The sequence below is a fragment of the Castanea sativa genome, chromosome 3, assembly GCF_040712315.1.
Source record: "Castanea sativa cultivar Marrone di Chiusa Pesio chromosome 3, ASM4071231v1".
Taxonomy (NCBI): domain Eukaryota; kingdom Viridiplantae; phylum Streptophyta; class Magnoliopsida; order Fagales; family Fagaceae; genus Castanea; species Castanea sativa.
The window spans coordinates 47,478,218-47,501,457 of record NC_134015.1 but is presented as its reverse complement, the minus strand read 5'-3'; the positions used below and the strand labels follow the sequence as shown (position 1 = coordinate 47,501,457).

Here is a 23,240-nt window from a genome sequence, read left to right as displayed (position 1 = left end):
AAGGTAAACATTTGTCAGTAGCTTTCGATACAAACCTGTTGAGGGCGGCGACTCGTCCAGTAAGAGACTGGACTTCCTTGATATTTTTTGGTGGCTCCATGTTCAGTATCGCCTGGATTTTATCTGGATTCGCCTCAATTCCTCTGTGCGACACCATAAACCCAAGAATTTACCTGATGAAACCCCGAAAGCACACTTGCTCGGATTTAATTTCATGCGGTAACGTCGCAATGTATCAAAAGTCTCTTGAAGGTCGTCAAGATGTTTATCCTCGTCCTGGCTCTTCACTAGCATGTCGTCCACATAAACCTCCACATTTCGCCCGATTTGTGGACGGAACATATGGTTAACCAGCCTTTGGTAGGTCGCCCCCGCATTCTTCAAACCGAAAGGCATAACATTGTAGCAATACAACCCTTGGCTCGTGACGAATGAGGTTTTCTCCTGATCCGCTTCATTCATCTGAATCTGGTTATACCCTGAGAAAGCGTCCATGAAGCTAAGTATCCTGTGACCTGCTGTCGAGTCCACTAACTGGTCAATGCGCGGCAATGGGTAGCTATCTTTGGGGCATGCCTTGTTTAGATCAGTAAAGTCCACGCACATCCGCCACTTACCATTGGCTTTCTTAACCATGACTACGTTCGCCAACCAGTCTGGGTAATGAACTTCTCGGATAAACTTCGCGGCGACCAACTTCTGCACCTCTTCCTTAATGGCGTTGTCTCGTTCGGGAGCAAAAACTCTTCTCTTCTGACGCACTGGTTTCGAATAGGGACACACGTTCAGGCTATGGGTAATGACGCTCGGATCGATGCCAGGCATGTCCTCATGGCTCCATGCAAAGACATCGAGGTTTTTCTTCAGAAATCGAATCAAAGCGTGCCTTGCCCCCGTTTCCATGTTCGCCCCCACTCTGGTAGACTTCTCGAGCTGGTTATCGTCCAAAGGGACGTCCTCTAATGCTTCAGTGGGCTCAGCCACAACCCTCCTTCCGTCTATACTCATTGCCTGCATGTGCTCGTCCATGGCCAGCATAGCTAAGTAGCATTCTCTGGCAGCCAGCTGGTCTCCTTGTACCTGGCCTACTCCGTGCTCTGTCGGGAATTTGATGGACAGGTGGTAGGTAGAGGTCACTGCTTTCCAGCTGTTCAATGTTGGCCTTCCAATAATCGCATTGTATGACGATGCACAATCAACAACAAGGAAATTCACCTCCTTGGTTATCTGCTGCGGATATGTTCCGACGACCACTGGCAACGTGATGGTGCCGACAGGTTGCACCTTCATTCCCCCGAACCCTACCAACGGCGAGTTCACTGGTCGAAGCTGATCTCGTCCTAATCTCATTTGTTGGAATGCGGGGTAGTAGAGAATGTCCGCGGAGCTGCCATTGTCTATCAGTACCCTCCTGGTCGTGTAATCAGAGATGAGTAGGGTGATGACTATCGCATCATCGTGGGGGTGGTGAACTCGTCCTGCCTCCTCGTCTGTGAAAGTAACAGCCTGTTGGTCTACCTCCCTCGTCCTGAGAGGTCGTCCAGACTGTTGGATGTTCTGCACCACCTTTAGGTATGTCTTCCTTGACTTGGACGACTGCGCCGTCGAGCTACCTCCTACAATTACCCTTATTTCTCCTAGTGGGGGGCGTGATGATTCTTCCACTTTGGCCTTCATTTTCTCATCTCTCTGGTCTCGTCCAAGGAAGTTCCTCAATTTTCCCTGTCTAATGAGATTTTCTATCTGCTGCTTCAAGTCAAAGCACTCGTCTGTATCATGTCCATGGTCCCTGTGAAAACGGCAGTACTTGCTCCTATTACGCTTGTTGGGGTCCCCCTTCAACTTGTCCGGCCACTTCAAGGACGGATCATCCTTGATCTGCATAAGAACCTGCTCTAACGGCATAGTCAAGGGCGTGTATTGCTGATTCCTCGCGGAGGAACTGACCTTCTTACCATCCTTATCTTTTCTCTCGTCTACTCGAACTTTCTTTGGACGAGGTCCCTGGTCCGGATAGCGATGGTGGCCCATTTCCGAGCGCTCTGCCCTTTTTCTTTTCTTGGCTATGATAGCGTCTTCAGCATTCATAAAATTCTGGGCTGAATGGACAAGCTCAGCCATAGTTTGTGGTTCCTGCTCGTAGAGCTTATGAATGAACAAGTCAGAATTAACCCCATTGTGGAAAGCGGCCAGCAATAACTTGTCATCCATCTCGTCCACCGTTAAGGCTTCTCTGTTAAAGCGGGTGATAAAAGACCGCAAACTCTCATTGTCCCCTTGCTCTATGGTCAGAAGGCTAGAGGAGGAACGCTTGTGACGCTGTCCTCCAATGAAGTTGTTGACAAACAGTTTACTTAGTTCTTCAAATGATCCCACTGAGTTTGGGGGAATCTTGCTGAACCACACTCGCGCTGGTCCCTTGAGTGTGGTGGGAAAAGCTCTGCACATGATCTCGTCTGGGACCCCCTGTAGGTGCATGGTTGTCTTGAAAGTTGCAATGTGATCGCAAGGGTCGCGATTTCCATCGTACGAGTCTAGAGAAGGCATCTTGAACTTCGGGGGTAGAGGGTGACTGTTGATGGAAGCTGTGAAAGGGGAGTCCGTTCGGTGGACCATATCATCTACTGGGTTTGCTCGCCTCATATTTTCCCTCATTTCCTCCATGGCTTTTCTCATCTGGTCCATTTCTTTTTCCAAGTGCGGCACCCTCCTTGAAGCGGTACCCCTTGTTTGATCTTCGGACTCTACATTTTCCCCTCCTCCTTCCTGACTTGGGGCCCTTCCCCCCGTATGTCCTTGACGTTGCCTCCTGAGGTTGATCTCCTTATTCAACTCCTGGTTCTGACGCGTCAGTTCTGCCATAGCGGCAGCCATGGATTGTATGTGCTGAATAGAAGGCGGTTGCATTACAGGCGCTGATCTGCGATCGCGAAGGGGATTGCTGGAGGCATCCCTACTCTCCTGGTGGCCTGGGCTGGTAGCCCTTGATCTTGTTCGAACCATTCAGCCTTTTGTCTGGGACAAAATAACAAGTCTTTTTCCCACAGACGGCGCCAACTGATGATGCGAAGAAAATCAGTAGGCTGGATGCTTCGGACTGGAAAGGACTACTGGATCTTTCTACGGCCTGAAAAAGAAAGAAAAGCGTATCAAAGGCGACCGGGCCGCCGGCCAAAAGTCCTCCGATGGCAAAGTTAGTTTTTTCCTCTAAGTTATTTGAGTTCCAACTTTTTTGGAGTAAAACTGAACATACCTTGGGTTTGTCTGAAACCACCTTTATATAGTGTTATCATAGGCGGTTACCAAAATTGGAACTTCCCCTGGCTTCAAGGAGAGAGAGAAATCAAACGTAACTTGCATAACCGTTTGGAAGTTATGCTCTTATTTCACAACGGATACTTGGCGGTTATGCGTGGAATAAGGGATTATTATATTTCATTCGGAGATTTTCCTAAGTGTGACACCCTCGTCCTTGAGTTCCTCGCCGGGGCGTGCTTTGTTTCACACGCGGGCCGTTTCGCCTAACGGGTGAATTTGCTCAAGACGAGGATGTCGACACTCTGGACGAGTGCATCACTCTGATGGTGCGTACCTCGCCTTGAGCTCTTCTTCCCTGGACGAGGCACTTGTTGGTAAGCTTCTGAGGACGTTTGCGGTAACAGGTGGGCTATGGACGACCTTTATGGACGACTTGGAGATGGGCTAAATCATTCCCCTATCAGTTGCCCCCTGTTCTAAGGTCGTCCAAAGTCCTTTTGTTTCTTGGACTCGTTTCAACATATTATTCCACGTGTCTCAAAGTAAGGGACGAGGTTGCAAAGGCTTCATAGTATGTCACGTGTCATTACTAACCCTCCTAACCGTTGTGTTGGTTTGGGTTTTCGAGGAGGTTGCCACGTGGTTCTTTCTGATTGGTCATTGCGTTCTGGGTTTTACTTTTCAACGCCTATAAATAGTGGATTTCCTCCCCTACCCTCCTCATTTTTAAAATTCTCTCGTTTGACATCTCTCGTCCATCGCCTCGTCTAGGAGTATTCCAGCGTCCTTTAGTTTTCTTCGTCTAGAGCCAGGTATTTTCTCTACGCTCGTTTTAGGCTTCCCTTACATTTCCAAAATGTCCGAAAGTTTTTCTTCGTCTAGCAATAGCGTTGATAGGGAGATAGATGAATATCGCAACACAACTAGCTATAGTGGTTCTAGTAGTGACAGCAGTAGGAGTAGCGGTAACACCACAGACGAGTATGTTTCTGGGGTTCCTGGGGTTCCCTTAGAAGTTTTCCAGGAAGAATTTAGGACGAGGGTAGCATCTGGGTCTAGGGCTGGTCCTTCTAGCGCGCCCTCGTCCACTAGAAGGGACGAGGTTGAGACTGTATACAGCTGCGCTGTTGGGGTTCCAGCCAAGACAGACGAGAGAAAATTAGCGTCCCTTAGGAGTTGGTACCAAATCCCGGACGAGCTAAATCCTAGATTGGCCGTTCGTGATGAGTGGTGTTGCCAACCTCATTTTGGCATTGGGGTTTATGAAGCCTACCTTCTAGGGGGTCTTAGGCTGCCTCTCAATGCTTTTGCCAAGGAGTTGCTCACTAGGTTAGGTATAGGTTTATGTCAATTAAATCCTAATGCATGGAGACTAGTTGTTTCTATGCAAATTTTGTGGAGAGAGGTTTTCGAAGGGGACTGTCCTCTTACCGTGGACGAGTTCATTTTTTGCTATAAACCCTCTGAAATTAGTCAATCTCGTGGCTTTTATCAATTCACGGCCAGGAGAAAAGACTGTAGGATAATTAAATCTTTGGTTACCTCAGATAGGAGTTGGAAGACGGAGTTCTTCTTCGTCTCAGGTTTTTGGGCAGGACGCCCTGCTGATGTGGGCAGGGATTCATTTCCCCCATATACAGGAGATTTAGGGAACCTTCGTCCTGAAGGTATGCTCACCACTACTGTAGCATCGCCTTTATTACATATCTTTCTGGGCTAATTTCTTCGTCCTTGTTGCAGGTGTTAGGAGGCCGTCGTTGAGCAAGTTCCATCTAGGACGCGTTCAAAAGGCTCGTCTTCACCCAGAGAGGGACTTTCATACCTTGGTCACTCTCCAGCGTCTTGCGACTTGGGGACTTGGCCCTGAGCCCTCTCCAGAAGCCTTAGCCCACGAAATTACAGTCCGTCGACGTGAGTTCTCGTCTTGCACTTTCTCTTTTTTCTTTTCTTCTTTTTTTTTTTTTTTTTAATTATATATATATATATATATATTTTTTTTTTATTTTACACTTATTATTGCTATTTATTTTAGGGATGGCTACAATGAAAGAAAACAAAGGCAAAGGGGTCGTGGACGAACGTGGCAAGCAAGACAGCGAGGCTAGGGGTCGTCCTGCTGTGGGGGATAAGAGGAGCCTGTCAAAGGCCATCAATCTTGACAACCTCCCCAGCAGAAGAGCCAAGCACAGAAAGTCGTCCAAGGCTGGGGTCGTCTCTCCTGCTGTCCCTGTCCCTCCTCCTCCACCACCGTCCGTCCAGATCTTCGACGTGGAGTCGTCTGAGCCTGCTCCCACTCCACCGTCCAAGACCAGCGTTCCTGCCCCGTCCCAACCTCCCGTTGATGTTGTGCCCAACCTCCTCGAGAGTGAGGGCTTGGCTTGGGAGAGGTTCCAACAGGCAGTGTCTGACGAGGACGTGGCTGCATGCTACAACATGTCCGTGAAAGACTTTGAGCACTCGGGCGTCCACGATCTTTTCAAGGTAACGGATACAAATTTGTTCTCGTCGTTAGCTTTTTATGCTTGTTTACTTTGCTTGATACAAAAATTCGTATTTGTTTGTGCAGGCCATGTCCAAGTTTATAGCTGCGTCTAGGCAAAGCACCGAGTTGGACAGGACGAGGCCGCCGTTGGAGAGGAGGATCAAGGAGGTCAAGGACGAGTGCAAGAGCTGGGCTGAGACGGCTGCTGAGGCTAAGGACGCAGCCAAGGATTTGCTAAATCTCGTCGAGGAATTAAAAGCTGATGTAGTGGAAAAGGACTCTCGTCTTGACCACTTTCAGAAAAAGACCGACGAGCTAAGCAATTCCCTTGTGAGGGCTAAGGACGAGGCCGTGGAGGAGTTCAGGGCTTCGAAGCAGTTTACGGACCTTCTGGACGCCAACTATGCGGCTGGATTTGAAGACTTTCGCATGGAGGCGAAAGAAAAGTTTCCAGAAGTTGATTTCAGTCCTATCGTCCTTCAACTTGGAGGTGCTGCTAGTTCTTTTCTTCAGACTAATTCTGAAGATGTCAATGTTGAAGACGATGCCTCTACCAAGCCTGCTGAAGACGACCCTAATGCCCTGATGCCTGTTGTTTGAAAATTTTCATCAATTGTTCAAGTGTTTTCTTCCTGTCTTTTTTTTTTTTTTTTTTTTTTTTTTTTTTTTTTTTTAAATGTATAAGAGTACATTTGTTCCGTCCTGAGTACTTGTGACGGCTTTATAAACAATGCCTTTCAAGGCTTGCTTCTCAAGGGTTTTTGGACGGTGGTCGTTCACCCTTTTATTGTTTAATGAATGTTTATTTTCAGTTATCATTATTGTTGTTCCATGGAAGAGTGTGTCTTTTTATTCAATTGCCTTTTAAGCAATGTTCCCCAGTGTTGGGTGATTGTTTACACGATGCCCTTATGGACGATTATCTTAGGACGATCATATGCTCGCCGTTAGAACGCAGGTGTTAATGCCTACTTCCCTTCTTAGACGAGTAAGCCCTGGCCAAGGAAAACTTGGACGAGCATGTCTTAACATTGTTGCTTTATCCTCGTTTTTTTTTTTTTTTTTTTTTTTAAGGAAAGCTTGGACGAGCATGCCTTAGCATTTGTGCTTTATCCTCGTTCTTTTTTAAGGAAAGCTTGGACGAGCATGCCTTAGCATTTGTGCTTTATCCTCGTTTTTTTTTTAAGGAAAGCTTGGACGAGCATGCCTTAGCATTTTTGCTTTGCCCTCATTCTTTTTTGGACGAGCATGCCTCAGAGCTTAGACGAGTTTGTATTCGTCCAGAGATTTTATTTGTCAAAGGCTTTTTCCTCGTCCTTAGATATTATCAGGGAAACTGGAATTCAAGTACATAAGAAATCCAAACCATATTATTACATGAACATTGTTCACGATCTTGGCACACGCTTATAAGCTAGTGCCTTATTAAAATATCTAGTACATAGCATCGTCTTTCATAAGCTAGTCTGCAAGTAGTGCACTAGTTTAAGAACTAGTGCACTTTTATTTATAACACCATAATAATAGTAAAAGCACAAGTAAACATAAGCAAACACGCAAATCATTACTGATAGTACTTTCGCAAATGTTCCACGTTCCAAGGGTGTTCTAACTTCCGTCCATCCAGGGCTTCCAGGTAGTAGGACCCCTGCCTTTTGCAATTGATTACTTTGTAGGGTCCTTCCCAATTGGGTCCCAGTTTTCCATGAGCTGGGTTCCTGGTCGCCAAGGAGACCCTTTTGAGGACAAGGTCCCCAATACTGAACCGTCTGGGCCTTACCATGGCGTCATGCTGTCTGGCCATGAGATTTTTGTATCTTGCTGTCCTTTGCTCCGCATCCATTCTTACCTCATCAATAAGATCGAGGTCAAGGCGAAGTTGCTCCCCATTGTCTTTTTCCCCGGTACTTCATCACTCGGTGGCTTGCCATATGGACCTCTCACGTATAACAGCCTTCACTCCCATAAGCTAGTTTAAAAGGGGTCTCTCCCCGTCGAGAGTTCGTGCGGTCGTCCTATAGGCCCATAGAACACCGTGTAGCTCGTCCGGCCATATCCCTTTTGCCCCCTCAAGCCGAGTCTTGATGATTTTCAGCAGGGATCGGTTTGCTACTTCCGCTTGCCCATTTGCCCGTGGATGGGAGGGTGAAGAATAGTGATTCTTGATTCCAAAATGGTTGCAGAAATCCCCGAAGGGTGCGTTGTCAAATTGACGTCCGTTGTCGATACTAATACCCCGGGTACTCCGAACTCCGCATAGGATATTCTTCCATACAAAATTCTTCACGTTCGCCGAGTGATTGCCGCAAAGAGGCTCGGCTTCTACCCACTTGGTGAAGTAATCTATCCCTACCACCAAAAATTTCATTTGCCGGACTCCTATTGGAAAAGGACCCAGGATATCCGGTCCCCACCGTGCGAAGGGCCATGGGGCCGTCATCGGGGTCCGATACTCGACGGCTGTCTGGGCACATTGCTATAACGCTGGCATTGGTCACATACCTTGACATAAGCTTTAGCGTCTGCCTGCATTGTTGGCCAATAGTAGCCGGCACGGACGATCTTATGGACGAGGGACCTTGCCCCTGAATGATTTCCACAGGATCCTTCATGAACCTCCCTTAGAACATAGTTTGACTCGTCAGGAGCCAAGCATCTTAAGTAGGGTTGAGAAAAGCCTCGCTTGTACAACACCTCATTTATGATGACATACTTGGCCGACCTGACCCTTAACTTTCTCGCTTCATCCTTGTCTTCTGGAAGCCTCCCATCTTTGAGATAGATTATTATCGGACTCATCCAATTTTCTCCTCCCCCTATCTGCTGTATGTCGGGGATGTCTATGCTCAGCATGTATTGGATGTCGTCGATCTCGTCTACGACTCCTGCCGAGGCGGCTTTAGCCAATGCGTCTGCTTCAGCGTTCTCCTCCCTAGGAAGTTGAATAAAACTTATGGCTGAGAATTTTCGGGCAAGGCGTTTCACTTTGTTAAGGTACTTCTTCATTCGATCTTCTTTGACATCGCACATCCCATTTACTTGGTTAATGACCAGCTGAGAATCTCCTCTGATTGTTAACGACTCCACCCCTAGGGACTTGGCCAATTCCAACCCCTTGAGTAGAGCCTCGTACTCAGCCTCGTTGTTGGTAGTTGGATATTGCAGACGGGCCGCATACTCCAGCTTGTCACCCTCAGGGGACTTCAGCACAATTCCAATCCCTCCTGCGTACAGTGTGGACGATCCGTCTACATTAACCACCCACATTTCATTTCTCTCGTCCTTGTTCAGGTCGTCCTGACTGGGGGTGAATTCCGCAATGAAATCTACCAACGCCTGCGCTTTTATCGCGCTCCTTGGGAGGTACCTGACATCAAACTCGCTGAGCTCCACGGCCCACTGTACTAGCCGTCCAGCAGCTTCCAACTTGCTCATTGCCTTTTTTATGGGATGGTCCGTCAGGACGTTGATGACGTGTGCCTGAAAATAATGTCTTAGCTTCCTGGAAGCCGTGATTAGTGCGAAGGCTAGTTTCTCCATCATTGGGTATCGCCCTTCTGCCCCTCTCATCGCGTGGCTTGTGTAATAGACTGGCTTCTGGACTTTCCCCTCTTCTCTGACTAACGCTGAGCTTACTGCGTGTGGGGACACTGCCAAGTACAAATACAACTCTTCCCCAGGTACAGACGGACTCAACAGTGGTGCCGTCATTAGATACGTCTTCAAGTCTTGGAAGGCCTTCTGACACTCGTCCGTCCATTCAAAAGCCTTCCTAAGGACTTTAAAGAAAGGTAAACATTTGTCAGTAGCTTTCGATACAAACCTGTTGAGGGCGGCGACTCGTTTAGTAAGAGACTGGACTTCCTTGATATTTTTTGGTGGCTCCATGTTCAGTATCGCCTGGATTTTATCTGGATTCGCCTCAATTCCTCTGTGCGACACCATAAACCCCAAGAATTTACCTGATGAAACCCCGAAAGCACACTTGCTCGGATTTAATTTCATGCGGTAACGTCGCAATGTATCAAAAGTCTCTTGAAGGTCGTCAAGATGTTTATCCTCGTCCTGGCTCTTCACTAGCATGTCGTCCACATAAACCTCCACATTTCGCCCGATTTGTGGATGGAACATATGGTTAACCAGCCTTTGGTAGGTCACCCCCGCATTCTTCAAACCGAAAGGCATAACATTGTAGCAATACAACCCTTGGCTCGTGACGAATGAGGTTTTCTCCCGATCCGCTTCATTCATCTGAATCTGGTTATACCCTGAGAAAGCGTCCATGAAGCTAAGTATCCCGTGACCCGCCGTCGAGTCCACTAACCGGTCAATGCGCGGCAATGGGTAGCTATCTTTGGGGCATGCCTTGTTTAGATCAAGAAAGTCCACGCACATCCGCCACTTACCATTGGCTTTCTTAACCATGACTACGTTCGCCAACCAGTCTGGGTAATGAACTTCTCGGATAAACTTCGCGGCGACCAACTTCTGCACCTCTTCCTTAATGGCGTTGTCTCGTTCGGGAGCAAAAACTCTTCTCTTCTGACGCACTGGTTTCGAATAGGGACACACGTTCAAAGCTATGGGTAATGACGCTCGGATCGATGCTGTGCATGTCCTCATGGCTCCATGCAAAGACATCGAGGTTTTTCTTCAGAAATCGAATCAAAGCGTGCCTTGCCCCCGTTTCCATGTTCGCCCCCACTCTGGTAGACTTCTCGGGCTGGTTATCGTCCAAAGGGACGTCCTCTAATGCTTCAGTGGGCTCAGCCACAACCCTCCTTCCGTCTATACTCATTGCCTGCATGTGCTCGTCCATGGCCAGCATAGCTAAGTAGCATTCTCTGGCAGCCAGCTGGTCTCCTTGTACCTGGCCTACTCCGTGCTCTGTCGGGAATTTGATGGACAGGTGGTAGGTAGAGGTCACTGCTTTCCAGCTGTTCAATGTTGGCCTTCCAATAATCGCATTGTATGACGATGCACAGTCAACAACAAGGAAATTCACCTCCTTGGTTATCTGCTGCGGATATGTTCCGACGACCACTGGCAACGTGATGGTGCCGACAGGTTGCACCTTCATTCCCCCGAACCCTACCAACGGCGAGTTCACTGGTCGAAGCTGATCTCGTCCTAATCTCATTTGTTGGAATGCGGGGTAGTAGAGAATGTCCGCGGAGCTGCCATTGTCTATCGCACCCTCCGGTCGTGTAATCAGAGATGAGTAGGGTGATGACTATCGCATCATCGTGGGGGTGGTGAACTCGTCCCCGCCTCCTCGTCCGTGAAAGTAACAGCCGTTGGTCTACCTCCCTCGTCCCGAGAGGTCGTCCCGTACCGTTGGATGTTCTGCACCACCTTCAGGTACGTCTTCCTTGACTTGGACGACTGCGCCGTCGAGCTACCTCCTACAATGACCCTTATTTCTCCTAGTGGGGGGCGTGATGATTCTTCCACTTTGGCCTTCATTTTCTCATCTCTCTGGTCTCGTCCAAGGAAGTTCCTCAATTTTCCCTGTCTAATGAGATTTTCTATCTGCTGCTTCAAGTCAAAGCACTCGTCTGTATCATGTCCATGGTCCCTGTGAAAACGGCAGTACTTGCTCCTATTACGCTTGTTGGGGTCCCCCTTCAACTTGTCCGGCCACTTCAAGGACGGATCATCCTTGATCTGCATAAGAACCTGCTCTAACGGCATAGTCAAGGGCGTGTATTGCTGATTCCTCGCGGAGGAATTGACCTTCTTACCATCCTTTTCTTTTCTCTCGTCTACTCGAACTTTCTTTGGACGAGGTCCTTGGTCCGGATAGCGATGGTGGCCCATTTCCGAGCGCTCTGCCCTTTTTCTCTTCTTGGCTATGATAGCGTCTTCAGCATTCATAAAATTTTGGGCTGAATGGACAAGCTCAGCCATAGTTTGTGGTTCCTGCTCGTAGAGCTTATGAATGAACAAGTCAGAATTAACCCCATTGTGGAAAGCGGCCAGCAATAACTTGTCATCCATCTCGTCCACCGTTAAGGCTTCTCTGTTAAAGCGGGTGATAAAAGACCGCAAACTCTCATTGTCCCCTTGCTCTATGGTCAGAAGGCTAGAGGAGGAACGCTTGTGACGCTGTCCTCCAATGAAGTTGTTGACAAACAGTTTACTTAGTTCTTCAAATGATCCCACTGAGTTTGGGGGAATCTTGCTGAACCACACTCGCGCTGGTCCCTTGAGTGTGGTGGGAAAAGCTCTGCACATGATCTCGTCTGGGACCCCCTGTAGGTGCATGGTTGTCTTGAAAGTTGCAATGTGATCGCAAGGGTCGCGATTTCCATCGTACGAGTCTAGAGAAGGCATCTTGAACTTCGGGGGTAGAGGGTGGCTGTTGATGGAAGCTGTGAAAGGGGAGTCCGTTCGGTGGACCATATCATCTACTGGGTTTGCTCGCCTCATATTTTCCCTCATTTCCTCCATGGCTTTTCTCATCTGGTCCATTTCTTTTTCCAAGTGCGGCACCCTCCTTGAAGCGGTACCCCTTGTTTGATCTTCGGACTCTACATTTTCCCCTCCTCCTTCCTGACTTGGGGCCCTTCCCTCCGTATGTCCTTGACGTTGCCTCCTGAGGTTGATCTCCTTATTCAACTCCTGGTTCTGACGCGTCAGTTCCGCCATAGCGGCAGCCATGGATTGTATGTGCTGAATAGAAGGCGGTTGCATTACAGGCGCTGATCTGCGATCGCGAAGGGGATTGCTGGAGGCATCCCTACTCTCCTGGTGGCCTGGGCTGGTAGCCCTTGATCTTGTTCGAACCATTCAGCCTTTTGTCTGGGACAAAATAACAAGTCTTTTTCCCACAGACGGCGCCAACTGATGATGCGAAGAAAATCAGTAGGCTGGATGCTTCGGACTGGAAAGGACTACTGGATCTTTCTACGGCCTGAAAAAGAAAGAAAAGCGTATCAAAGGCGACCGGGGCTGCCGGCCAAAAGTCCTCCGATGGCAAAGTTAGTTTTTTCCTCTAAGTTATTTGAGTTCCAACTTTTTTGGAGTAAAAACTGAACATACCTTGGGTTTGTCTGAAACCACCTTTATATAGTGTTATCATAGGCGGTTACCAAAATTGGAACTTCCCCTGGCTTCAAGGAGAGAGAGAAATCAAACGTAACTTGCATAACCGTTTGGAAGTTATGCTCTTATTTCACAACGGATACTTGGCGGTTATGCGTGGAATAAGGGATTATTATATTTCATTCGGAGATTTTCCTAAGTGTGACACCCTCGTCCTTGAGTTCCTCAGTTGGGCGTGCTTTGTTTCACACGCGGGGGCTGTTTCGCCTAACGGGTGAATTTGCTCAAGACGAGGATGTCGACACTCTGGACGAGTGCATCACTCTGATGGTGCGTACCTCGCCTTGAGCTCTTCTTCCCTGGACGAGGCACTTGTTGGTAAGCTTCTGAGGACGTTTGCGGTAACAGGTGGGCTATGGACGACCTTTATGGACGACTTGGAGATGGGCTAAATCATTCCCCTATCAACTACTAATGTATGTTTTTCAAACTAATAATAGTGGCAAAAACACCAATTTGGTCTCTATATTTTGGTGTAATAGTCAATTTGATCCCTACATTTTGGTAGCGGTCAATTTGGTCCCTGTTATTTTCAACTTGAAATCAATTTGGTTCCTATCATTAACTCACTAACGAAAAATACATATGTGGCATACGGTTTTGTTAGTGCACATGTGTCTCAAATAATAGTATAAATCAAATAATTAAATATTAAAAAAGCCAGTAAGCATTTCAATAAGAAAGAGAATTCCACTTCAAACAAAAAATTTTGTAAAAATTAATTGAAAGAAAATGATTTTTTTTTTTTTTTGATGCAGCGGGTTCCTAGCAGGGTCTAACAGTGAATGCTCATGGGAAACTTTTAAGTACAAGCAACTTCCTATGTTTTGCCACTACTGCGGACTATTGGGGCATGATCTGCATCACTATGCTAGCCAATTTATTGCAACAAAGAGTGGAGCGAAGGTAAACTACCAATAAGGTGATTGGCTTAAAGCTATAAGGGGACGTAGCACATCACCGTTCTAAGTCACACTGATTTGTCATGGAAATCGTTTCACAAAAATGGGATTGAGTTTTCTCAGGGGACTAGGCTTGAGTTTTCTCAGGGATGTTGAGGAAGAACACAAGCTAATTTGGGGATTTTTGGGTTCAAGTGAAATTTGGGGATTTAGGACTGAAGTCGGTGGGATTAGTTGAGGACTGAGGTCACGTGGATCTTCATGTGGGGGAATAGTGGAGGCAACATGACGTGGCTCAGTCATGTTAGGGTCTCGTGGGTTTGAATGGGACACGTTGGCATTTTTAGTAATATTTTATTAGTTGGCTTTGATACCTGGCACTTCCATTTGCAACCTCAGCTTTTTTCGTAACTAGGTTGACAGTAGGGACCGTTTTAAAAACAACTTTAAAAAATCAAGGACTGACCTAGGAGCAAAATTAGTTTAGGGACTAAATCAAGAAACAACCCAAAATATAGAGACCAAAAGTGCATTTTCGCCATAAATAAATATGTAGCTAATATCCAAGTTTGATAATCTAATTTGAAAACATCACGGTGGCGTTTGCTATGTAGGAATCAACATTTCTCCTAACATCCAAATTATTGAGAATGTGATGTTTTGCAATCTAGATGCCTAGAAATATAATTATTCCTATATTTGGTTTAATTGAGAATCTAATAAAATTTCTCAGAATGTAAGATTATATTGTTTGGTTTATTCTTAAGAATTTTAAATCAACTATTTATTTTTCTTCTATCCTTAGATTTGTAAATCCAATATCAAAATTTTTTTTTTTAATCTTAAATCTTCCTTCAAATAAATAATGACAAACAAAATGTAAACTATAAATTATGACAAATTCATTAAAACTATACTCTAGCATTTAAAATGACAAGTAGTCAAGTACAATACAAAAATAATTATAATCTTGTTAATGAGAATAAATAATTTTGTGGGTGAGCTGGGCTTGAGGAACCAGGTCAGCCCACCTAGACAAAGCCCAGCATAAAGCCCAAGGCCCGTTAGGCGATATAAGCCCGATATGCATGGAGGAGATGACCTCGAGCCTTATCACAATGAGCTCGACCTCTAATTGTGTATCAAGAATCGAGGCAACAATACCCGAGGAGTTCCTAAGAGGTCAGCGGGGCGGAAGCCGACCACAAACGGAATCTCTGCACGGCTTCAATGAGATTGGTCATCGAGAACTAATGGTTCTAGGAGGAATCCACTCTCAAACACTGTCCGGCGTTTGGAACAAGTTCCAGGGGAATTCTCTGAATTCATGAGGATCTCTGGGGATTTTGGTGGGCATGAAAATGTGTGGGTAAGTGGAGAAGGTAATGATAGCCACCCCACTAACAATGGACTATAAGAAGGTGTGGAAGCCAGAAAAATAAAGGGGAACATTTTTGGAGAGAAGAAGAGAGAAGAGGTGAGGAAAACAGATAAAGTGAGTATGCTGGGATACTTAAGGGAAGGGAGTACTAATACTCGCTTGGGGCCTCTATTGGTAGGATTGAGCTTAACCCCATATACAAATAAATTGTGACCCCACTATCACAGCGGAGACGATTCTAGGCATGCAAAATTGGCGCTGTTTGTGGGAATCCTACTCCACTTGAGGATTTGAGCTTGTTTGGTGTCTCCCGAGCATGGAGGGTCCGCATGAAGGCAAGAGATCCGTAGCTAGGAATTAGTCAAGGGCCTCCTCAAGGGGTCGTAGGAGGTGTGAGAAAGAACGAAGGCGAGAACATCAACACATGCAAGAAGGGCTAGAGACCAAAGTGGATTCTAATGAGGGATCATCTCATGGAGAACGAACTGTCTCATATATGCCCAAGCGGCCCCATCGCAGCGGTCGCTTGAGGGAGCTTGAGAACCTTCGCAAGCAGGTCAATGATTTAGAGATTGAGCCGAGAGGCCGAAACTGAAGGAGAATAAGGGAAGGTTCTTCTGATGATTCGGATTATGCCCTAGACGGGTCATCTTGCGGTATTGGTTCACGTCGATAGAGAGACCGATCACAGGACACCAAAAAACACTACCACGAGTCCCCTCTTCATCAAGGGCACAGGCGTCGTAACGCCACTTTGGATGCAATGAGCTGGGCATTGAGAAGGGCCGCCTAATTGCCCTTCATTGATGATATTGAGCGCACTGAAATGCCGAGGCGGTTCATGCGACCGCCTTTCACCATTTACGATAGGAAAACAGACCCAGTGGAGCACGTGAGCTACTATATATAGATGATGTCCCTATACTCACACAAGGACGGGTTAATGTGTAAGGTATTTCCATCTAGCCTTAGCCTACAGCTATAAGGTGGTTTAATGGTCTGAGGAAGGGATCTGTCCGTAATTTTGGGGAATTAATACAAGCGTTTGGGGCACGGTTCGTGACGTGAAGCAAAGTTCCATAACTGATAGGTTCTCTGTTATCTATGAGGATGAGAAGTGGTGAGACCCTCCAGGCCTACACGAATTGGTATTGGGAGCTTGCGCACAATGAAGAGAAATACAATGCTTTTTTAATCTACAATTTAATCCTTTTTTAATTTGCCTAAAAATTTATTACTATTCAAACTCGTTTTCTCATAAGTTGGGTGACATCAGGACATAAGCTGCTTATCCTAAACCATACTATAATAATAAATAATAAAAAAACGTTGGTTAACTATGAAAAAAACGGAATGTTTGAGTACGTACGTAGTAATGCTGTGCAATAAAAGGCTGAAAAGAATAATTTAATAAAAAAATTTGGGAAAAGTTAACCACTGCACTAAAAGTATTGGTTTGGAAAATATTATTAAAAATTTTAATAGGAAAGAAAAAAAATTTTGATTTTTTTAAAGTTTTTTATATTTTCTATGGAAGTAATATTAAAACCTTCTTAAAATATTCATTAATAAATGTCACAAGAGTACTCATTAATCAGACTCTAATAAAATTGAACAAGTGTTAAAAAAATTGTTATTATAAAGTTGTAATAAATATGGCAATTAGGTAAGATGTAACTTAACAATTAAAGTTCTCGTATCTATTTACAAATTTTTTTTATACAAGTTAGAATTTATATTTTAGCCTAATCTAAGTATATATGTGTGTGAAGCTTTCTCCTAAAGACTTGAACCCCGACCCTTATCTCTCACACCCCACAAGTATTTACACTTGTGGAGTGACCACTGCACCAAATGTGTGCGGTGGTGTATCTATTTACAAAATTAATGCAATTTGGTGTAACTACTTAGCAATTAAACAAGATATCCATTTGACAAACTTCTAAATGCAACTTTATGATATATATTTTACTTTTTAATAATAAATATGCATGTGTGTTTCCATTATTTTTTTAAAATCAATATACTTCATATTAGTTTCTTTTCCCGCAAAATTTTGATGATGGTTATAGATCCAAAGTACATGTACATTTTAATTAATCTTTTTTTAATGAGTCATGCTAATGAATGCCCTTAGGGCATTGGTTAACAATCCATTTTAGGAAAGTTTTAACACTACTTTTATAGGAAATGAAAAAAATTGTCAAAATATTAATTGCTTTATTTCATTTTCCCATAAAAACTTTCTTTAAATGAATTATTAACTAATGCCCTAAAGGCATTTGTTAGCATTTCTCTTTTTCCCTTTTTTAATTGTGCCAAATGATTCATAATGATTTTAATGGGTCATCCTAGAGTCGTGAAGATACAACCTACCATATTCCAATTCTTAAAGCTTTCGTTGGAGGAGAGGATTTTTTTTTTTTTGAGAAAGAGGAGCTGACTAAACATGGCAAAACGGGCGAGTTAGGTTAGGTTTGGTTCAGGTCAATGGAGTTGCTAGTCGAGTCGGGTTAGGTCGGGTTGACTCGTATTTTTCATATGAATTTTTTTTTTATTATAAAGAAAATAACATGTATTTGCCATTTGGAAAGTTATGCAACAAATTACTTGATGTGAAATGCATTACTTTGAATTCACCACCTATATCAAGAATGAACTCAGTTAAACTTATTAATACTTATTCAATAATTTTAAAATTATACAAATCCTAACATTGCTATCTAAAACAAAATAACACAAAGATAAGTAAAACAAATATACAAGTTTTATTTCTACACAATATCAACATTCCAAAATATAAAACAAAATTACAAATGACTAACTGGATAACTCAATTGATAAAGAATATAAACAGATAAGAAATTTACAATCTTGAAAATTAATTTTATAATCTATTATCAGTTGTGATTGGTACTCTATTTCAATTTGAGATATACATTAAAGTTTGATTGTTTAGTTATTTATCTATAGTCTCTTTTATGAATATCATATCATTGTTAAGCAACACACACTCTAGAAAATATCATAATTTATTTTCAAAAGCTGTTTATTTTGGACATAAATTGTTAAAAAATAGGTCTAAACATTCATAATTTATATTAATTTGATATTTTGGCTTCACTATTTTCACATTTGTGAATATTTCTCACACATTTCTACAATTTTAAATCTATGTTTTTAACTCTACTGTAACCAGATTATCTTGGCATGTACTTTGCTATTTGATATCTAAAAATCTTTACTCATTACAGAATGCTCAACCATTCATCTTTCAATTAATTTGCATGCAGTTATATAAATATATCAATTGTTTCCTTAAAACTCACAACAAACAATTAAACTAATATTGTCTTAATTTTACTTTTCTTTTTCTTTTTTTATACCAAAAGCAAAGTTTTAAAAAAATAATTCAGGTCGAGTTGACTCATAAAAAACATAGGTTGGGTCAAGGGTTAACCCGTTTTTGCTTTGGTCAGAAAGATTGGGTTCGGGTTGGGTATTTTTCAAGTCGGGTCGAGTCAAAAAATGTGAAGGGTTTTATTTTTGCGTGGTTGGAGGAGATGACCAATTGATGACATGTAGTGAAGGGTTTTATTTTTGCATGGATAATTCGACAGTCATAATAAGGGAAGGGGGATTTGAACCTTAAATTATGTCATAAATACACCAAAAGATACTAACCAGTTAAACCATAAGACTCTTGGTTAAATGATTATATTTTGGATTGCAACTAAGATACTTAGTTAATTTGAATATGTGACAATATACCATTGAGTTGGAGGACTACTAGACAATATTGTTGTCCTCTTGGTACACTGAATAGTTACTCACAATGGAGTGATGGATAACTCCTTGATTGATTAATCCTGACAAAACATGATGTTATGATATAAAACAAAAGAATAAGAATTTTTCACTAATTATTTTTGTATTAAACATGTCATTCGAAAATGTTAAATTATTGTGAATTCTCTAAACCAAATGCTATCTAAACTTGTATACAAATAAATGAACCTAAAATCATAATTCCACATTCCAGTAATTTCATTGTAATGTTTACCATATTACGGTAAACCAAACACCCTCTATAGTACCACCAACTCTACCCCTGGAGCTAATCTTGATTCTAGTTGCTTCACATAATGTATAGCTCCTAATTTCTTAGGATTGCTAGAATCATGTAATACTTCTTCCACACTTGGACTTTGCGCATCAATAATTATCTTCTCTAATGACGGAGCATTATTGATTACATACAAGGCAAGCTTCATGTCAATAGTACAACCAACAAAACCAATCAATTCAACAACCTTGAGGCATTGGTGTGGATATTTAGCCCTTGGCACTTTTATTTCTCCATTCCATGGACCATCTAGCCCAATAAACTGTCACAAGAAAGAAGAAACAGTGTTAAGCTACTTAGAAGATAGGGACACCGTTCGCAATGTCATCAACAAAATAGTGACTAGAAGCTGAGAATTATGGTATTGCCACAGGTAATAGGTTGTCTAATTTATTATTGTTGAATAGAAGTAGGTTATCACCTATGCTTATGCCAACTGAGACCAATGTAGGTTCCACAGGGCTTGTAATTGGGCTTATTATATGCAAATGTACTTTTAAACATCATTACAATAGAAGGAAAACCGAAAACATAAGTAACTTACAAGAAACAATTAAGCCCATTATGCCAAGGTGTCAACCAATTGCAGCTTCTATTCGTAAAGCCAAGTGAACAAGAGTAGTTTTCCTAATCTATGGGCATGTAAAACTATCCTACACTCAACCAAACTAAAGTTACAAAAAACTAAAAACAAAACGGCATTCAAAATAGGCGTATCATGTTTATCCTTTACAGTGAATGCCATCCAATAAAGAATGGAATGATTTATTTGCATCAGACTCACAAAAATATACAATTCTTGAGAGAGAATGATTTACAACTAGTAAGTTCATTGTGATTCAATATAAATAGATAATAAATCTAATGATGGATTTGTCAACAAATACATTCATTAAGAAGTTAGTGACATAACTTTGATAAAAGTTCCATCAAGTGCAACTTAAACCAAACCAATAACCTCTGTAGATAGCAAATAATGCATGATAAAAATGGCATGGTAAGAGTTGTACAAGAGAACGACACACACGAGTTAAATAAAAATAATTTTATAATAACTTTTAATGTACATTTTTCAAAATAGTTGAGGCAACAATAAACCATTATGTGGGAATTATCTACAGTCGATAACAGAGCAGATTTGTGGTTACATAATACATATGCATACTAAGAACTGTAATTGATGTATAGGAAAACACACCTTAAGTGAAAATATTGATAATAAATGTCTGCACAATAAATCCCACAACTCTCAAATTATAAGCATTACCTTGAGCACAAATCTATGCAAAACGGGGAATGCCTTTAGCAAGGAAGTGCAACAACGGAAGCTATCCATGAAAGGTGGACATAAATCCAATTTCAGTTGCCTGAGATTTCTTAACTCTGGAAATTTGGGAAATTTAATAAATTCCTGAACAATTGAACCAAGAAAATGGAGCACATTCATAAACAAACATTAATATATGAAAAAAGAAAAGGCACACTGGTGTTAACAACGAAATTTATGACTAACCTTAGTAAACAAGCCTAGCTCAAGTGTCTCCAGCTGAGAGAGATAAAGTGAAATTGGGCAATCATTTTCTAATAAATAGTGAACACAGTCACCTGTCACAGACAGATCAACAAAATAGGGAACTTCCCCTAGAATGATCTTTATCATCTTAGGCCCACAATATTTGAAAGAAACGAGATTTATTGCAGAAATCTGAATCTGTTTGAGAGAGCAGCAGTTTAATATCTCTAAGTTCTTTAGCTTGGGCAAAGGGCTAGAAGTCTTTAAATTCACTAGACACTTAGAATTTTCCACATGTAATATTTCAATGAATGGACAATTAGATAAAACATACTCAAGAACTTCCCCAGTCACTTTCACATAAGTCAAAGAGAGGGCTGTTAAGGAATCAAGACTGTTACTATGAAAAATCTGACTAGTAAGAGTATAAGCATTGACCCCATCCATCATGAAATCCAATGAAAGCTTTTTAACCTTTTTTCTCAGTGAAAAGCAAATCCAATTGTCGATTTCCGACTTGAATTTCCTCCCATCCATGTCAAAAACAACTCTAAACTCATCTATAGTATTACCTTGATGCAATTCCAACACCCTATTCACCCAACTAACAAACCTAGTCCTTAAGCTATTCTCTTCAAACTCCGTATTCTCCATATTCACCAACATCATAAGGTATTGATCAAGATCACTACCACTATACTTCTGTTGATAGAATGTATTCCAAACAAGAGTTAGTAACCTTGAATCGTCGAAGTCCAAGTGACAAGTCGTAAATGTCCACAGATATCTCCACCTCTTAGAAAGGACACTTGTCCTCTGCATTTCCATGAACGGCAATGTTGACAGAATGGAGACAAGAATTTCATCCGACAATTCACTTAACCGATCCTGGAAAATTTGTTTCAAAGATTATAGATAAATGTACATTAGCAATGACTATAAAAACTATCCAAAAACTATAAAACTTCAAAAAAAAGATCCCAATAAAAATAAAAATAAAAAATCTAATACTGGGTAGCTTTTGAGAATGAAAATTGTAACCTTTTGGTGTGTAATTGTAAAGTTATTATGAACTATATTTGCCAGCTTAGTCTGTCTCGTCCTCATCTAGTATGACTTATTAAATATAATGAAAACTGCAACACAAAGAAAAGATCAAAACTTTAGTTGATATTGGCTGGAGAATAGAGTCTGTTAGCACATCCAATGTGTAAAAAAAAAAAACAACTATCAGTGTATTATAGAGAAAATTAAAAGGCAGGTTTATAAGAATTGTGCGGGATTTATGAGAAGAACAAATTAGCTACCTTCAGTTGTCTAATTTCAGAACAAAGGCATGCTATTTTTTCTCAATAATAAAAGTAAAAAAAAAAAAAAAAAAGCAGACACGAGGAAAAAAATAAGGATAAAACTCTAAATTTTAAAACCCAGAAAATTTAAAGGAAAAATAAAGGGACTCACCGGATGTGAAGGAGTGCGAGAGAGAGAAAGAAAGAGAGTGACGACTGATGACGAGTGAGAGAGAGCGATGCGGTGTTTGCATTTATTCCTGAACTTGCAAATTCGGTTGTAGGTGTATATCCGATCCGTATATCCAGGTAGGCTTTTATCTAAGAGCATTCCTATCCGGGCTGGTAAAAAAAAATCTCTCTTTTTTTTTTTTTTTTTTTTTTTGGGATAAAAAAGTAAGTAAATTTTAGGTTAATCTACAAAACTGAATTTCTAACTTTTTTTTAATTTATTTTTTTTAAGATTTCATTTCAGTTATCTAACTTCGCTTTCATTCCTTTTAGCTCTTTGTGTTTCAGATTTATTCAATTAAGACATTTCTGTTAATTTTTGTTAAAATTTTCTTTAAAAAAAAATCTGTAAAATATTTTTCAATCTTTAATTGAATTTTTTTAATTTAAAAATTTGAAGAAAAATTTATAAAATTAAAAAATTAACCACAACATATAACAAAAGTTAATGAAAAAAGCCTTAATTGAATAAACTTAAAAGTTAGAGGACCAAAATAAATAAAAGCAAAGTTAGAGAATTAAAATAAAATTTAAAGAAAGTTAGAGAGTTAATTTTACATTTTATCCTAAATTTTATTAAGATAAATCCAATTGAAATACATCATCTAAATCACTATGTAAGAATTCTACCCATATATTTATGTCTGCAAATAAAACCGCTCTTCTAGATATTGCGTGAGCTAATCTATTCCGCTCCCTTCTGATATGCTGAAACTCAGAGAAGCACCGACTCTCCTGCATTCACCAGTCACATGGCCAAAAAGTGTATTACACCTCTTCAAATCATTCAAAGCCGAAATCACCCTTAAGCAATCTCCCTCGAACTCAACACTGAACAAACTTGATTCCATAGCAAACCAAACCGCCCTTCTTGCTGCCAAAGCCTCTGCCAATTCCACCTTTTGGACCAAAGGTATTTTCTAACTTAACGAAGCAATAACTTGGCCCATG

The 23,240-nt window shown here is 42.0% G+C and overlaps 1 protein-coding gene across 2 annotated transcripts; it reads right to left on the bottom strand.

Annotated features, from left to right (window-relative positions):
* Positions 1-19,076: 19,076 nt before the first annotated feature.
* LOC142627492 (putative F-box/LRR-repeat protein At3g42770) lies at positions 19,077-22,340 on the bottom strand. Of its 2 annotated transcripts, none has more exons than XM_075801369.1 (5): positions 22,231-22,340; positions 21,811-21,905; positions 20,770-21,657; positions 20,524-20,667; positions 19,077-19,518 (listed from the first exon to the last, which is right to left on the bottom strand). In XM_075801369.1, the coding sequence occupies exons 2-5, from the start codon at positions 21,874-21,876 to the stop codon at positions 19,219-19,221; spliced, it is 1,398 nt and encodes a 465-aa protein (XP_075657484.1). In that variant the 5' UTR covers positions 21,877-21,905; positions 22,231-22,340; the 3' UTR covers positions 19,077-19,218. The 2 variants fall into 2 exon arrangements, with proteins under 2 accessions (XP_075657484.1, XP_075657485.1); XM_075801370.1 differs by lacking the exon at positions 22,231-22,340 and adding an exon at positions 22,077-22,159.
* Positions 22,341-23,240: the final 900 nt, after the last annotated feature.

Coding starts and splice junctions, on each gene's coding strand:
- LOC142627492 (XM_075801369.1), bottom strand. CDS start 21,876: ATGAGGACGAGACAGACTAAGCTGGCAAATATAGTTCATAATAACTTT. Junction 20,668..20,769: donor AGCTAGGCTTGTTTACTAAG/GTTAGTCATAAA, acceptor TCAATTGTTCAG/GAATTTATTAAATTTCCCAA. Junction 19,519..20,523: donor TGCATAGATTTGTGCTCAAG/GTAATGCTTATA, acceptor TTCTTGTGACAG/TTTATTGGGCTAGATGGTCC.